Source organism: Bos javanicus, chromosome 5, assembly GCF_032452875.1.
Source record: "Bos javanicus breed banteng chromosome 5, ARS-OSU_banteng_1.0, whole genome shotgun sequence".
Taxonomy (NCBI): Eukaryota; Metazoa; Chordata; class Mammalia; order Artiodactyla; family Bovidae; genus Bos; species Bos javanicus.
Genome location: NC_083872.1, coordinates 105,123,427 through 105,141,650, shown reverse-complemented (window position 1 = coordinate 105,141,650; position 18,224 = coordinate 105,123,427). Strand labels below are relative to the sequence as shown.

General features: G+C 50.3%; 1 protein-coding gene across 1 annotated transcript in view; it reads right to left on the bottom strand.

The window, feature by feature from the left end:
• Window positions 1-687: 687 nt before the first annotated feature.
• Window positions 688-18,224, bottom strand: part of ANO2 (anoctamin 2) — a 341,322-nt gene continuing 323,785 nt past the window's right edge. Inside the window, exons 23-25 of the mRNA XM_061418167.1 lie at window positions 15,190-15,371; window positions 3,610-3,715; window positions 688-1,581 (exon numbers count right to left, since the gene is read on the bottom strand). Coding sequence (XP_061274151.1) covers window positions 1,309-1,581; window positions 3,610-3,715; window positions 15,190-15,371 — 561 coding nt within the window. The 3' untranslated portion in view covers window positions 688-1,308. The remainder of the gene's footprint in view (window positions 1,582-3,609; window positions 3,716-15,189; window positions 15,372-18,224) is intronic.

Genomic DNA, 18,224 nt, shown 5'->3' with positions numbered 1-18,224 from the left:
TTGTAGTCTATACACAGATGGAAGGGTGTGTGTCAGGGAGAGTAACATTATTCTGGGAAGAACATGTTCCTAAAGTACAGAGGACTCCAACAAGGAGATAAAATGTTGAAAAAAGATGGTGGGCGTGCAAATCAAAGACTGGAAAACCAATCTAAAACTTCAGCCTGTCAAAGTAACCAACACCTGCCAGGAGGGTGCGACCTTCCTGACAGCTCCCACTGTGACTGTCACACTGACCTGCAGGGAACTGGGGCCAGGTCCCCAAGGAGGGACAGCACAACTGGCTGTGGGCAGCTGGTGGGCGGAGGTATGTGAGAGGCCATGGTAAGTGACGTTGGCCTTTGCCTCCAACTGCACTTGAAAATCTCCCGGTAGCGTTAGCTGTGCAAGATGTCATCTCTGGACCCTTGTGGGTTCGTCGTTAATTCATACATAAAATGGCAAACCCCTCCTTCCGTGCCCTCCCTCCCTATTTCCTGTCTCCCTTGTTCTATTTCATGTTTCTTATTAAGTCTGAAATGCTGCACATACATCAGCTCACTGTCTGTCTCTCCCAGAATGTAGCTCCATGCATTCTGTCTCTTCTCCTCTTCTGGATCGCTAGTCTGAAAACCATGCTTGCACACAGTAGGGGCTCCATAAATACCAGTGCAGAGTAAGCGAGAGAGAAACGAAGACAAGGCGATGCATCTTTATAAAGAATGTCTCAGTTTATTATTTTAAACCTGAACCTGCCGAAAAGGATGGTTAGTTGCACTGAGCTCAAAGCATCCCCGGGACATGGACTGGAGACAAGCCCAGGGCTGGACCTTGGCTCCTCAGTTGGGTCCAGAGGTCACAGCCATCAGCCTGGGAGCTTCAGCTGCATCCACTGAGGCTGTGATGGTGACACAGAGGGTTTTCTCGGGGTGATGCCGGGAAGGGAGGTGAGATCACTTATGATGGGGTAGAAACAAGGCCTGGACTGTGCTGCTCATGGCTTGTGGCCACCGAAATGTGGGGAGGGGACCTGGGGAGGGGGCAGAGCAGGGGCAGGTTCAAGGTGCCTGGGACCCTGGGCTGGAGGGACCCAGTGCTTTCACCGATGGATGCAAAAGGGGGTACCAACCCCCCAAGGGATACAGCTCAAGAGGACCTAAAAGAAACCCAAGCCGAAGCTTCTGAGAAGCAGAATCATTCCCTTTCCTCCTGCACACATCCTCCGCCTCCTTTCTCGAATCTCTGTCTTCACGACCCTGTGGAAGGACGGATACCCCGCCGTGTGGGCGCACAGCCCCGTGCTGGTCTCTGCTGCCCCCACGCCCTGGCTCACACGCTGGTGTGCTGGGACCCCGAGGATGCACTGCTGCCCAGCTGGCTCCGGCCTGAGGGCGCCGGGCTGGCTGCTGGGCCCCTCTTGCTGCGGTGGCCGCTGCTCTGGCTCCTCCGGGCCGGCTCCTCCGCCAGCTTGAGTTTCTCGTGCTCCTCTTTCAGGAAGAAGTCCACAAACAGGCTCTTCTCCCTCTTGATCTGCTCGCTGATGTCCGTGGGGATGTCAGGGATCATCCAGTCCACGAGGACACTCAGGAACATCACCAGGTTCTGGGAGGGTGAGGGGAAGGATGAGAAGAGAGGCCCCGGCTGGAGGGTTCCCACCCGGGGTGGGTGAGCGGGGGTGATGACACAGACCCAGAACTGAGGGTAGGGGGCTCTGGGTTCCTCTGGCTCCTCGGCTGATCTCAGCCATCGAACGAGCATCACAGTCCCTCAGGGTCCCCAGGAGAAAGTGGAGCAGTGACAGGGTCTCCCTCCCATGCATGGCCTGACAGCATCGTGTGTGCAAAAGTCGCTTAGTCATGTCCGACTCTTTGCACCCCCATGGACTATACCATCCATGGAATTCTCCAGGCCAGCATACTGGAGTGGGTAGCCTTTCCCTTCTTAGCCATGCCTTCTTTGCGTCCTCCACTCTTCCTCTGTCTGCCTCCCACCCCCCATGTCTTGCTTTGCCTCCAGGCCTCTGGTTCCAGAGCTTTAAAAAAATTTTATTTATTCATTTTAATTGGAGGATAATTACAATATTGTGAAGGCCTCTGCCATACATCAACATGAATCGGCCATAGGCATACACATGACCCCTCCCTCCTGAACTTCTCAGGAAGTGGCCATAAGGCCTGAAGGCCCCTCCGGGTCTCTCCCTGGACCAGCGGCCCCTGTCTGCCTCCCAGCTGGCCCTCTGCCCCCCCATATCGGAGGTGGGCCCTGTTCAACCATCACAGCATCTCCAGTCACAGCGCTGCCTGGACCCTGCCTCCCGCCCGCCTTCATGGGTTCTGAGGTTGTGTACACACCTCTAACTTGCTCCTTTCTCCCCCCAGGGGGCTACGTCCCCTCCCCTGAGGTAGGATGAGACCCCCTCCCTCTTCCCGGGAGCATTTTCTACTTAAGAGGGTGACTATTTCCTGCAGGCAGCTGTGGCGTACAGCCCAGTTCAGGGCCACTCCCCGGGTACTCTGGTTCCCAGTCCCCCACCAACCCCCCCAACCTCCAGCTGTGGTCTCCTTCTCCACCTGCCCATCTTCTGCTCACGTGCCCCCTCTCCTTAGAACCGAGGTCGGTGACAGTGCAGGAAAAACCAGAGCCCTGCCCTCTGTCTTTCAGGCTCTAAATGTGCCGCCCCCAGCTCGACCTTGAACCCACAGGCCCAGGGGAGACTTGGGAACCAAGGTTGTTCCCAGGGGCCCCTGGGTACCTCAGGGCATCTGGAGCTGCTGTCAAGTCCCACACTCGCCTCTTAAACCAAGTCCTCCCAGTGGAGTGGAAGTGACACCTGACACGCGGTGGTAAAGCGAGGTGGCTCCTGAGGGCGGGGGGCAGCAGGGGACAGGTGAGGAATCTCAGCACACGCCGCCCCCCTGCCCCGCCATCCCCCAGAGCAAGAATGATGCTTCTCCAGGTGAAGGACTAGCTGGGGATCTTCTCCACTTCCTGGGATGGGGGCCAGGTCAGGACACCTCAGAGCCCTCCAGGGACCCGCCTTTGGGGAATACAAAAGCCTGGGGTGGGGGCAATGGGTAAGCAGTCCGGGCTGGTACCCCAGCTCTGCTCCAAGGCCGGCAGTGGGAGTGGGGGCCTCATCTTGGCAACACAACTGTAGGTCCAGCTAGTCTTAGAGATAGGAATAGCCAGCTTGGGTTTGCTATTCAGCAGGGGTGCCTCATGGGGCTCTGGGGGCCTTTCCCACCAGGGGTCTCAAACAACACCACAAAGAGGGGGCCAGTGGCAGCTGGAAGGAAGGGTTAGAACTGGAGCCTTTTCTTGAGCGTGGAGACTGGCGGGGGGCGGTGGGGTGGCCGCCTGTCTGCCTTCGGGTTGAGACTCTGCTCCCTCTGCTGTTCCCCACTTTTCAGTCTGAGGTTTACGTGGGAATCCTTCTCCACCCTGCATGTTACTCCATGTCTGCCTCGCAACCTGATTCTGTGCCCTTTTCTGCTTCTGTGCATCCATGCGTTCATGAAAGCCCTCACCCAGCAAAGAGTCACAGAGCACCCTGAAAACCAGAGGCAGGGCTGTCTGGATCCCTGAGCCTGGATCCTAACCAGCTGTCCCTAACTTAGCTGAACAACTCACCTGGAAGATTATGACAAAAGCCAGACGTGCAGACAGAACGGCCCAGTACTGCTTGGAAAACTCGTACGGGTTTGGGGCCCACGGCGGCTCCCGGTAATCCTTAAACCTGTCCAGAAAGGAAGGCAGTGTGAAGACTGGGAGGAGATAGAGGGAAGGAGGTACCTCTCTGGCTATCACCTCAAAAGTCAGAGCAGCAGGCAGGGCCTTGGCTCTTAGACCTAGGGAGTAGCAGGCAGAGGTAAGGAACCCAGGGCCCAACCAACAACATCCAAAAAAGTCCAAACTCCAAAAGAGCCAATGTCAGCCTAGAAGTGTCTTTCTCACTCTCTCCAACATCTCCAGAAGTTTCCTTTGGATTCTCCTTCCTGTGTGTGTGTGTGTGTGTGTGTGTGTGTGTGTGTGTGCACGCATGCACGTGTCTCTGTGTGTGCTCAGTCGTGTCTGACTCTTTTGTGACCCCATGGACTGCAGCTCATTGGGCTCCTCTGTCCACGGAATTTTCCAGGCAAGAATACTGGAATGGGTTGCCATGAGGGGTCCAGGAATCATGAGAGGAACTCAGGACAGGGGATCCACCTGGGGTCCACTAGCCTGTGGGCTCTGAGAGCGGCGGGGGACGCCAGACACCCGGCAGAGTGCTCCGAGGCCCAGGACTCAGTGAAGACGCAGATCTCTTGAGAGCTGATTCAGACCAAGCTGAAGGCTGAGTGGATTTGGGGGAGCAGTGGTAACGGTCACAGTTGGGCAGTAGCCCCCTCTTTTAACTGCCCGTCTTGATCATCTGCCCATGTTGTTTAAGGCTTCGCCAGTGACTCAGCGGTAAAGAATCTTCCTGCGATGCTGGAGATGCAAGAGACACAGGTTCCATGGCTGAGCTGGGAAGCTCCCCTGGAGGAGGAAATGGTAACCCACTCCAGTACTCTTGCCTGGAAAATTCCATGGACAGAGGAGCCTGGTGGGCTATAGTCCATGGGGTTGCAAAGAGTCAAACACAGCTGAGGAACTGCACGCACACACACACACACACCACAGTTTGAAAAAACAAAATGTGAGTGCCTGCCTCGCGCTCAGACCATGGAGAGGTCTAGGGCTTGTCTGAGCTGTTGCCTTCCCCCCTCCCCCCGCTTCCCATCCTGAGATGACTCATGTTAAAAATGGCTTATTTTCTCAGAATCACTTTTTTTCTAAGCCTGGAAAAATGGCAAGAGCTGGTACAGAAGATTTATGCTCCTTCATGGAACTGTTTTCTCCATGGAATTCAACAAATCTTCGATGTTCAGTGAAAGCAAAACAAGCCCTGGGCTAAAGCATGAGATGGGGTAGCATCAGGCCACCAGGGGGGTGCAGGGACGCCGAGGAAGGCGGGGAGGGTTGGGGGCACCCAGAAGGAAAAAAGCATATACTGAATGTGTCCACCCCCGACAAGGAACTTTTCTGAAGCTGCTTCACTTGAGAACAAGATCCGTGGGCAGGCATGGGTATCCCCGTGTAACCCAGGAGGGAACTGAGGCTCAGAGAAGTTCAATACTCAGCCAGCCAGGGGTGGATTCAAGGTGAGAATCCCAGTCTGCCTGAATCCAGCCTTTCCTCCATTGTCGGGAAGCTTCTGGCCTCCAGCTGCGGTTTGGGGTGGGGGACTCTGCTGTGGGTGCTCTCTGAACCCTTCCCTGTCCTGAATGAACCCACGGCTCTAAAAGATCCACACAGAAGCATGGGGGCTTTCAGTAGTCCAAGAAGATATGGCCCAAGAAGATCCCCTCCCAAGAGGGGAGAAGAGGAAAAAAGGAAGATGAAAAGAGATGCAGGCAAAAAGGCAGAAAAAGTCATAGCGGGAGATTCAGCCCCAGAAAGAGGCAAATGGAGAGGTGGAGGCTGAACGTTTGACTGGGGCTGGGCAAGAGGCCAGGAGCTGCCCCCTCCCACTCGGCTCCCCTCTTCCGACAGCTGATCACAGCTGTTGCAGGCTTGGTTTGACATCCGGATGAGAAGCAAAGCTAACTGCAGCCCAGCAAAGCACCACAGGGTTCATCCTCACCATCCGTGGCTGAGGACAGAAACAAGACCAGCTCCAGACCACGCCCACTCGTGGGAGAGGGCGAGGGTGTGGCCAAGGGAATACGGTCATCTTGAGTGGGGAAAAAATCTCAGGCTTGCCTACCCTCCTGCTCTGCCCCTCAAATCCCAGGCAGACAGGAATCTGTCTTGCTTTTCTCAAGACCCCTGGAAGAGGGGTGATGTACACCCCTGCCCCCCCGACTTTTGACCATGGGGAAGATCCCCCCAGGTCCAGTCTGATCCTGCCACTGCAATCGAAGTCACTCCGCTTGTTTTCTAGCTCCATCGATGAAGGAACAGCTGCTCACTGACCTCAGTAAGACAGCCATCGCTCACCCCTCTCTTTTTCCAGTCTGCAAAGAATCCATAAATAATCTAATTCTGGTCCCACTTCTGCTACTAACTCACCACAGCGTTTGGAAATGTCACTTTACCCTCCCTGAGTGTCCAAAACATGTTTTGAATCTGGCAGGCACATCCATCTCATCAAGGGTCTGGGGAAAGATTAACACAGAGATCCGTCCAGAAAGCTCGACTCGCAGTCCCGCTGTGCCAGTGGACTAAGGGTGCTTTGTCAGGAACTACAGGGCCAGCACTGCCCAGAAAAGAGCAGTGTGCAATTTAATGATTTGTGCATCTGTTCACATTTCTCTTTCCAAAGCTAACTTTAAATAAAAACTGTGACCTGGAGTAAGCAATGCATTTTACATTCATGCACGCATGCATATGTATCACAGAAATAAAAATCACACAGAACACATGCATCCTTGCTGTATCCCATGCTCTGATACTCTTTTATTCTCTGCTGTCCTCTCCTTTCCTAGTCTTTAAAATGCTGCTCATGATACACTAAGCCATTTCCCAACTGATGAACCATGATTCACAGTTTGAAGAACACTGATTCCAGTAAGCCTCTGCCACCAGGTAAATGATTGCTCATTTACATTCCAGTACAAGTTCAGATTTCATAATTTAAAAATAATTCACCCTAAGAAGTCAAGTGGGTGCTGGAGAAGACTCTTGAGAGTCCCTTGGACTGCAAGGAGATCAAATCAGTCAATCTTAAAGGAAATCCATCCTGAATATTCATTAGAAGGACTGATGCTGAAGCTGAAACCAATACTTTGGCCACATGATGTGAAGAGCCGATTCACTGGAAAAGACCCTGATGCTGGGAAAGATTGAGGGCAAGAGGAGAAGAGGGTAGTAGAGGATGAGATGGTTGGATGGCATCACCGACTCAATGGACATGAGTATGAGCAAACTCTGGGAGATGGTGAAGAACAGGGAAGCCTGGAGTGCTGCAGTCCATGGGGTCACAAAGAGTCAGACACGATTCAGCGACTGAACAACAACAACAAAAGCTCAGATTTCAGAATTAAAAAAAAATTCACCCTAAGAATTCAAGTGTATCAAATGTTTTCACTGAGTAATCAGAAGACACTAATTAAAGAAAGAGATCATTAGTTTTAAGACTAGATGTGTCCAGAAAAGACAGAGTGGCTATTGAACTTAATTGTGGCCAAGCCAGTGACAGTGGTCTGTTTCACTTCCAAGCCCAGTGCAGAGAACGGCATTGGCAAAAGCTGGGGAGTCAGCAGACGAAGGCTTGATCCCACCCCCACTGTTTCACTTCTCTGTCCTCTAGCAAGTTACCTAATGACCTGATGGCTGGGGTCCTCATCCATGAAACATGGGCGTTCTATCTCACAAAGCTGTAACGAGGACCACTTAGCACACTGCCAGACATGTCAGAGGACCCAATACATCAGAGCTGTTCTTTCTCCTTCAACTGAAGGTGACTTAAGAAGTACACCTCTTCTGTTAAAAGAGGACGGAGCAGGTACACCCCTGCCCCCAGTTCCTCCTGGCCTTCCAGGAGCATGGCTTTCTGAGCATGGCTCAGATGCCCTGAGTGTCCCATGATCCTGAGATGAACCAAACAGAGCTGATGCCCAACTGCAGGCAGCTTCTCTCAGGTTCTCAGTCCAGGTGAAGGCACGAAGCAGGCCAGCGTCAGGCTGATGGGCAGGAGAGCTTCTGTTCCATTCCCATCAGCTCAAATGCTTCCCAAAGCCATCCCCTTTCCCCTGGTTTTGAGAGCTCTGGGTCTCCCAAAGTCCCACTGGGTGGCCCAGCACTGGGAGAACCCCACATGTGCTCACTTCCTGCATCTGCTGGCCGGGGCTGAAGCTCGGGGTTATAATTTTAGGAACAGTTCCCAGATCTCACCCTTGTCCGTTCAGTCTTCCTTTATTTTCTTTGAGCCTTACCATCGACTTTGAGAGTTCCCTGGAGTCTTGTAATAAGGAGAGTCTTCCAATAATGAAACAACTAGAGTGTCTAAAACTGGACTGGAGCGGCTGGGCCCCTTACTATTTGTAAGAACCTGAGAAAGTTATTCCATGTTTCTGAACCTCATCATTCTAATTTCACAGAGCCAAAAAAATGTGCATCACTGGGCTGGGTACGTAGAAGGTGTGCACGGGACAGCCTTCTCGACCCGCCACGAACAAAGGAACGTGAGTACACGTGTGTGTGTGTGTGTGTGTGTGTGTGTGTGTGTGTATTTACACTGAATGTCGAAGGAAAACACAGTGAGCAGTAAATGAGACGGCTCGTGTAAGCGTGACTTCTGGAGGCAGAAGTGGGCACAACAGTTTCTTCTGGGAGAGAATGACTGGGGTGGGGGCTGAGAAAAGAGTCTTTCCCTTTACATGTACATATACATATACATATATACGCACATACATCTGTAAAGAATGAGTTTTAGAACAAAAAAGTTCTTAATTGCAAAAGAAGGATGCATGACTTCCTGGGGAGTCCAGTGGTTAAGAATCCGCCTGCCAATGCAGGGGACACAGCTTCAATCCCTGGACCAGGAAGATTCCACATGCTGTGGGGTAACTGAGCCCATGCACCACAATACTGAGCCTGTGCTCTAGAGCCAGGAGCTGCGATCACTGAGCCCACGTGCCACAACCACTGAAGCCCACATACCCCAGGGCCTGTGCTCCACAACTAGAGAAGCCTCTGCAGCGAGAAGCCTGCACACCACAACCAGAGAGAAGCCCACGCTCACGGCAACTAGAGAGCCTGCACAAACCAGTGAAGACCCAGCATAGCCAAAAATAAAGAAAACATTCTCTAAAAAGATCCAATTAATGGCAATATTCAGTGACCCAAATATATTTTCACATTGAGCTCCCAGGAGCCAAATCACAGGGTTAAGTGAAGCAAACTCACATCCATTAAGTAAAAGAGGTACAAAAATCAACACTAACTCTTAACTTTAAAAATGCATTCAAAAAAAAATAAATAAAAATAAAAATGCATTCATATTTTACCTAGATTGTTTGAACACTGTGAAATAATCACATTGAATGTATACATGACCTAAAGAAATAAGGTTCCTATTAACTCAAAATATAGTTCATTATTAGAAAGAGAACCTGTGAAGTGTCTTTAAAAGTTCTATAAATTCATTTTTATGTTACTACATGGGAAAATGACTAAGAAAGGGTCGTGCAAACATGCCACCAGGGCTACTACAGTTGGAAAGATGCCCAGAGCTGGGCAGGGCTGTGTGGACGCAGGACCGAGTTGGAGAGGTTGCCTGTAATGTTTAAAACTTCCACAGGAACAAATTCATATATTACACGTGTCACTCACTATTGATGTTTTTGCACGAAGTAGAAGAGAAGGTTTGGAGGTGATTTATTCCAAGTCCCCACTCTTACAGATGGGGAAACTGAGGTGCAGGCAGGGAGGAGAGGCTGCTGGCTCAGATGCCCCCTCCCATGCTCACTTGCAGGATGACCTTGACAGTGACACCTGCCACAGGTCATCATAATACAGAATCACTGCAGCTGCTGACGTAATAAACCAAGGGGTTGGTCCTCGACATTCAGAAATGGCTTTTTTCTCGGGGGCGGGCACTCCCTGTAACATGCGGGCTCTTAGCTTCCTGACCAGGGATGGACACCATTCCCCCTGCAGCGCAAGTGCTGAGTCTTAACCATTGGACCACCAGGGACGTCCTGGAAATGGCTTTTTTTTTTTTAATTTATTTTTAATGGAAGGCTAATTGCTTTACAATATTGGCTTGATATCTGCCATATATCAACGTGAATCAGCCATAGGTATACCTATGTCCCCTCCCTCTTGGACCTCCCTCCCACCTCCCACCCTATCCCACCTCTCTAGGTTGTTACAGAGCCCTGGTTTGAGTTCTCTGAGTCACACAGTCAATTCCCACTGGCTATCAATTTCCATATCATAGTGTATATGTTTCACGCTGCTCTCTCCATTCGTCTCACCCTCTCCTTCCTCCCACTGCCCTCACCCGTAAGTCTGTCCTCCATGTCTGCATCTCCATTGCTGCCCTGCAAAATAGCTTCATCAGTACCATCTTTCTAGATTCCATATATATGTGAAACAGCTTTCTAAAATGATCTTTTACTCATTATAATCAGTAGTAAATGCATTTCTCAACCCCAAACAGTGGTATGTAAAAATAAAATTTAATAGTCCCAGTCCAGTGGAAAGTAATGTCTTAATGCTGAACAAGATGGCACATAATATTTTCATACCACCCGAGCTGCTTACAAATGTCTTTTGAAATTTTCCCTTCAATAAGGGAAAAAAGCCCGGCCCACTAGGAACTAACCAGGCCCGAGTTGATCTAGTGGCTGATACAGATAAGCAGAGGTACCCAGAAAGCTGGCTTTCCCTCTGGTCTCGGCCAGGAGCAGAGGAGATGCAGGCAGGCCCCAGAAGGAACTCGCAGGACCCTGGGACAGGAGAGAACTTGAATCCTACAGACAAGCCCACAGGCACCACCCAAGGATCCTGTTTCGGGATACTTAGCATCTCCAAACAGACCCAGTGGGTTAGCCAAGCCCAGGTGGGTTCCTTGAGCTCTGAGACCCCAGTCCCTGCCCTGCTGACCTCTCTGTTCTCCTCCCGCTGAGCCAGAAGCCTGAGCCACCATCCAGCCTATAGGACACAGGGGCACCTCGACCCTGTTAAATGGCCACTAAGTGTGCAACAGGCTGACGTCATGGGGCTGTTTACTGAGCAGCCCTGCGTGGTCAGTTAAATGGCCGAGGCAGACATAGCTCCAAAAATGCTGGGAATGCATCTTGAACAGGCAGTCAGAGACTTGTCTTAACTTTTACTGCTATTTTTAAGATACCTCTATCCTTGGCAAGGCTGGGCTGGAGCCTGAGACCTCAGTTTTATTTGACCACATTTATCTCTGGAGGTCATGAAAAACTAAGAATAAGAAGGGTCATTGAGTTCCCAACACTATTTGCCAGAAAATCAGGGCAGATTTCATTTCCCACCATGGAAGCAGTTCTACACGCTGGCTCTGGGGCTAGCCCTGCTGTTGTCTGTGTGTCTGTGTTTCTCACAATCTCGCCCTCTCTCCATACTCTTATTTTTTCATTTCTCTTTCTGACAGCCACTGACGAATCCTGGCTTACAAGGACATCAGTAATTTATGTCTTTACTTCCTAAATTTCCAGAGACCTTGGCAAGCCAGCCAGGTCCCCATGGCATGCGGTGAGCAGGACCCACCTGGGGTGGGTACAGATCTCCATCAGTACTGCTCATTCTTCTAGAAAAGGCAACCCACATGGTATACCTGTTTGGGACGGTGTGTGTCTAGATAATACGCTGACTCCGCTCTCCAGGCATCTGTTTTACACTTCAGAGCAGGGTGGCCCCTTACTTCCAATGTAACCTGCTGCTCTTCACAGCGCAGTCAGAGATGACACTGGTGAGAAGTCCCTTCGATCCCCGCCGCGGCTCCCAGTGCCGTAAGAGGAGTCCACACACCTCCTGTGCCTGCCTGGTTTCTCTCTCCTAGTTCAACCCCCTTATTCCATCTCCGACCACTGAGCACAATCCAGCCCCTCTGCATGGGACACCCTGTCCTCCCTGGACCCCCCCACACCACGTGATAATCCCTTCCTGCCCATCACTGCTCCTCCCACCCTGCTCACCACCCAGGCCGCCTTGGTCCCTCCTGGGAGGGAGCAGATTCAACAGGATTCTCCCTCTGGCCACTCCTGCATTGGACACTGAGGTCCAGGTTAGGGGCATGGCCTCTTCCTTCAGGAATAGGAGAGTGTCCTGCAGTCTCCCAATTGCAATCACAGAAGCTTGATTCTCTTTGCTTACTCATCTCATTCATCTAGACTTCTTGAGGGAGGCACCGTCTTGTTCCCTATCATATGACCGATGCCAAGCCTATCATAAAGCCTCAAAAACAGGTGCATGATGAGGGCTTCCCTGGTGGTCTGGTAGTTAAGAATCCACCTGCCAATGCAGGGGACACGGATTTGAGCCCTGGTCCTGGAAGATCCCACATGCTATTCGGCAACTAAGCCCATGTGCCACCATCATTGAGCCCACGTGCCACAGTGACTGAAGTCCGTGTACCTACAGCCTATGCCCCACAATGAAGAGTAGGTAGCACCCACTCCCCACAACTAGAGAAAGCCCATGCACAGCAATGAAGACCCAGCACAGCCAAAAACAAATAAAGTATAAAAAAATAGGTGCACAATGATCCTATGATCCCAGTTGGTATGGAGTAAGATCAAACCAAACTCTTTGAGTTTGATCTATTTTCTGCAGGTACATTTTCTTGACAGAAATATAGAATGCACTTCCTACACACACAGCTAGTTTCAATTCCACCACTCTATGGACCACACACGAGCCATGGTCCCCTCTACTTTCATTGGAGAGAAGAGTTATCAGGGCTTATGGCTGCCTGGAAAGTCCAGTGATCTGACTGGACACAGCAAAGCTCAGTGCCATTCAGGTGTGCTAATAATGCCTGGTCTCCTGAGCACCTACTGTTTTGGCTGAGCTGCATCTGTTCATCCTGACTTCAGATCTCAGAGGAGGAGGGAACGACCCCCTACTCTGAGACCATGTGCTTTAGATGGAGATCATTTCACCTCCCACTCCCAAGCCCCACAGTGCCAAAGACCATGGAAAACATCACATTCTTCTGGCTGCAGTGATTGGTTCTGGGTAGGAAGCACGGCTGATCCCAACCAATGAGCTGCAGCAAGACTTTTGCTGATATGGTTGGGAAAGAGGTGGAAGGCTTGTTTCCCACTGGATTTGGACCCAGTATAATACTGGTCTATAGTTTCCTTGAAACTACAGTCACCATTGACTACAGTAGAGTGGGAAGATGGAGCAAGATTTGGTTTGGGCAGATTGAATCAAGTCTACTCAACTAGAACTACCCTCAACTTTTAATACAGATGCATTTAAGTCCCTTTGTGTTTAAGCGAGTTCAATCCATTGGAAAATATATTCAGAGGGTCACTGGAAGATCTGATCATCAAGAGCAAGGTCCCTATGGATAGACCTTCCAGACCAACTTCTAGAAGGTCTATATGTGCTTCTAGACCAACCAAAGGAACAGTGTTAGCCTTGGCTTCCCCAGGCAACAAGTCACACTTGTGCTGTTTGTGGCTGTGAGCAGGGGTTGAGGCTTGCATTCTTGAACAAATGTCAGTCTTGCTTCAGGATCTGTCACTGGAAACCTCTTAGAGAGCTGAAGACTTTTCTAGGATCACAGAGAAGATCACAGATCTTGGCTCCTCTGGTTGCCAAGCACGCTCTAGGGAGTGTGGGCTCAGTAGCTGTGGTTGTGGCTCACGCGCTCTAGAGTACAGGCTCAGCAGTTGTGGCTTAGATGCCCTGTGGCATGTGGGATCTTAGTTCCTGAACCAGAGATCCAACCTGTGTCCCCCACACTGGCAGGTGGATTCTTAACCACTGGACTACCAGGGAAGTCCCCGTGTTCTATTTGTTTAAATACAAGAGGTATGATCTTGGATCGAGTCCTCCAGGGACCATCACTTAACCAAGGTACAAAAGGGTTAGAGAATTTATTCCCCCTCTGCTTCCTTTTTCTCTTTCTTTGCCCTTCTCAGGTAAATAGTGGAGAGTTCTCTGTTTCTCAGCTTCAGTGATCCCTGTGCTGACAGACTACAATCATGACTCTAACCTGGTCCTCTTGGGAATTCCAGCTACTCTCTCTAGGAGTTAGATGGAAATTCCCCCCTTAGATTTCTTACCATTGTTTTACATGCAACATGACTGGGACCAAATTCATCACATGGATGGTAAAATCAGATTCTCTTTAGCATCTTCCCCATCCCTGTCAACGGACCCACAATTTCCCAGTCTTCTGACGTCAGCCCAAACTTCAGGATCATCCTAACTCAGGCTCTCTCTCAGGCCTCTGGTCCCCAGCTTTGTAAGGTATGGCATTAAGTAGCTCATCTTCTCCCCAACTCCGAATTTCTTCCACATTTCTGTCCCAGGCCTTCCACGGCTCATGTCTGAATGGTGCAGCACCTCAGCCACTCTCCTTGAGTTCCTTCAATTCTAACCCATCTTCCACTCTGAGACCAAATTAATTTTCCTAAACCTACACTTTATCCTCTAACTACCTGGCCCTATAAAAGTCCATAACTTCCTACTGCGTCACATTAAAATTCCTATAAGATTTCAAGGTTTCTCAGTATCTACTTCATCCTACCTATTCAAGTCCAACGACACTTTGGCTTATACTACCCATGGAGTTGCTCTATACATTCTATTTTCTTTATTATTCCCTATGTTTATCTCCCAAACACTCTCCTCGCAGACTCTACCAGCTAGCCCCTAAGCGTTTATCAAATACCCCAGGTTCATCCCAACCCCCATGACCTGGCTCGTGCTGACTCCATACTATGATATGTTTTTTGCCTGACAACTCTTCACGGCTCCTCCAAGAAGCCTACCCTTTCCATTCCAGCCTCCACCATTCTCCCCCTGCTCCAAACACCCATAAAGCTCATGATCTGTACTAGATATAATCACTGAACAATGTGCAATGTCCCAGAGAGTTCTGTTTTCTTCCCAACCAGACCTTCCCTTGATGGTGAGAATGAACCTATATACCTTTTTGTCTGCTCCAAAATGTCTAGCAAAAGGCACTCAATAAATGTTGGCTGATTCATTTAGAGAACAAGCTTATGGTTCCCAGGGGGAAGGATAGAGGGAAGGAATAGTCAGGGAGTTTGGGACGGACATGGACACACTGTTATATTTAAAACGGATCACCAGCAAGGACCTACAGTATAGCACAAAGAACTCTGCTCAATGTTATGTGGCAGCCTGGATGGGAAAAGAGTTTGGGGAGAATGGATATGTGTATATGTATGGCTGAGTCTCTCTGCCGTCCATCTGAAACTATCAAGGCATTGTTAATCATCTATACCCCAAAACAAAATTAAAAGTTTAAAAAAATAAAGTGTTGAAACCTTCCAGTTAAAAAAATATTGGTTGATTCATTGAAATTGATATTTTGGGATCTGGGGCTTGCGGGTAGGAGACCGAGGCTAAGGAGAAGGATAATGATACAATTCTAGGTCATCCGGAGAGTTACTTGGACTTGCTGCTTCCAGTCCTCCACCGCCCTCCTGCTCCCGATCACCTTACCTGCAGAACTGAACCTCCTGCTCAAACTGGGAGTTCTCGGGCTGCGTTCCCTCCTTCAGCTGGCTGACGTTGAAAAAGGAGAGGGTGTGGTTGACAAAGCCATGCAGAGTCCCATTGTGACTGTAGGAGTACTGATACACCAGGCGGGGGATGAAGTCGGAGGTGACAGCGATGACAAAAGCCTGGGGGTAGAACCACAAGCACCTGAGGAATGGTCAGGTCGGACGCCATCCAGGTGGCACAGGTCCATCTGGCTAAGAGACGGCCCCCCTCCTGGGCTCCCCATCCAGAGGTGCTGCTCTAATAGAATCCTCATCCTGAGCTCATGTTGCTGACCTGCCTGGCTTTTCCATCTTTGACACATGGAAGGAAACCACGGCTGTCAAGAGAGTGAATTACGGCCACTGAAGAAAAGAATGCGCAGCCAGTTGGGACCATTTGGAGAGGGAGGGCATAAACATCTCGAGATATTTGACCTGATGCTGGCATTGGCCACACCAAAGAGGAGTGGATGCGGTTTTCCTGGTGGTTCAGTGGAATCTGCCTGCCAATGCAGGAGACATGGGTTCAATTCCTGGTCCAGGAAGATCCCACATGTAGCGGAACAACTAGGCCCGTGCGCCGCAGCTACTGAGCCGGGGCTATAGAGCCCGGGAGCTGCAACTATGAGCCCACATTGAGAGCTACTGAAGCCTGAGTGCCCTGGAGCCCGTGCTCTGTGACAAGAGAAGTCACTGCAATGAGAAGCCCGTGCACCAAAATTAGAGAGTAGCCAGCACTTGCTGCAACTACAGAAAAGCCCAGGCAGAACCAAAGACCCAGCACACTTGGAAATAAATAAATCAATAAAACTATTTTTTTAAAAAAGGAGCGGAAGACTTTCTGAGAAAATTGTCAATAGTAATGCGTGTGTGCACGCTAAGTCGCTTCACTCGTGTCTCTTTGCGACCCTATGGACTGTAGCCCACCAGGCTCCTCTGTCCATGGGATTCTCCAGGCAAGAATACTGGAGTGGGTTGCCATGCCCTCCTCCTCCTTCCCAAGCCAGGAATCAAAAGTGCGTCTCTTATATCTCCCCTGCATTGGCAGGCGGGTTCTTTAGCACTAGCACCACCAGGGAAGTCCAGAGGGCCACTTAAATGTGATGGGCAAGGACATACAATGGTACACTTGCCCCTGAGTGACACCAGAAAACCAGGCACACTGCGGCTATGGTTCCACAGGGAGCCTACTTCACCACTGTCTCTCAGCGGCTTTTATCCTGTCCCGTGATGGAAGCCACTCTCACCCATTTTGCTTAGAAAAAGTAAGACACCGAGGGAGAGGAGTAGGTCTTGCTGGATGAAACGCACACACCCGACCTCGCCCCGGGTGTATCCAAGTCCTCTATAAATGTCTGCGGAGCAAGCCAAACGACAGATGAATGATTGCCTGTTTACATGCAGGAGGACTTTCTGCAAAGAAAATCTTAAATCTTTTTGGCGGGTGTTTATACTGTCCCCGGCACCAACAATTAAAGCTCTTTCAAAAAAGGCAGTTTAGGCATTGTTTTCTACATGTATATGTGAGTGTGCGGGGCCACAGCCATATGTAACAGTGAGAAACGTACTTCTAATAATCACAGCCGCATTTACAGAGCGTGGACCAGGCATACCCTCATCATCTCTTTTAATTTCTAGAATGACATGATTTGGGGAGACTCTCACCCGCCCCCATTTTTTAACAAATAAGAAGTAAGGGCAGGGAAGTAAAGCTTCTACAATTTTGTTGTCTAGCTGAAAAGTGCTTGGTACTCGAGGCTCTTCCCAGAAGCACGTGTGCTCAGTCGCGTCCGACTCTTTGCGACCCCGTGGACTGTAGCCCACAAGGCTCCTCTGTCCATGGAATTCTCCAGGCAAGAATACTGGAGTGGGTTGCCATGCCCTTGTCCAGGGGATCTTTCCAACCCAGGGGTCGAACCTGCATCTCCTGCCTCTCCTGCCTTAGCAAGCAGGTTCTTTACCACTGAGCCACCTGGGAAGCCATTAGCACTCGCAATTACTTCTTTTCTAGAAGCTTCAACTCCAAAGCAGCTATTGATCTATTTTCCAAATGGCACCTGATTTCTCAGCCTTGAGACCTGCACTTCCTACATCAAACATCCCACGTGTGACGGGCTGATCCTCTCTGCCTCTCTGCACACCTCATGTCACTTTATGTGTTCTGAGTGGGGAGCCCGGGCAGAGTCAGTGCTTCTCTCCCCAGGGAACAGGGGCCATGACTTTCTTGCTGTGTGCTGAGCTGACTGATCTGGTCTCAGGAGATGGAAGTGGTGACCCTGCCTGGCCACCGTCTGTAAGGAATGCAGACGCCAAAGGAGCTGTTTGTTGGCTTGGGTCCAGCAGGATTTCCTCTGAAACCTGGACACGTCTGGCAAGGCAGTTAAGGAGGTCGGAGCAGGCAGGACCCCTCTTCTTCCATGTCCTATCTTAAGCAAGCAGTGCCGGAGTCCACAGGGATAATTAAGACTTCATACTGACAACTCAGAGGAACGGCAATTAGGAACTGCAGCCTGGGCGATGCTCCAGGTATTGTTCAGCTCCGGAGTAGAAAAAGAAAGGGGAGAGATGGATAGATATGGGGAATTCTTTCCTCATGATTCTTGGCTCTGAAGAAAGATCTGATCTGGATTCTTAAGGCCAAGGTACGCATTCTGGTGGGTAATTACCTTTCTTTCTCTTAGCGAAATGAACGACAAAGCTGCAGAGCTCTGGCCACAGCCTGATGTGTAAGAAGGCGTGTACTCGCTATTAACTGGAGAGGCTAAATGGCAACCCACTTAAGTATTCTTGCCTGGGAAATACCGTGAACAGAGGAGCCTAGTGGGCTACAGTCCACGGAGTCACAAAGAGTCAGACACGACTTAGCGACTAAACAATAAGAAAAACAACAACTGTATTAATTAGAGCTCCAAATGGAAGAAGCTGGGAGGCAACAGAACTGGTTTCCTGCCCTGAAGACCTCAGCTCCCCTGGAAAGCCCTTCCCACAGAGAAA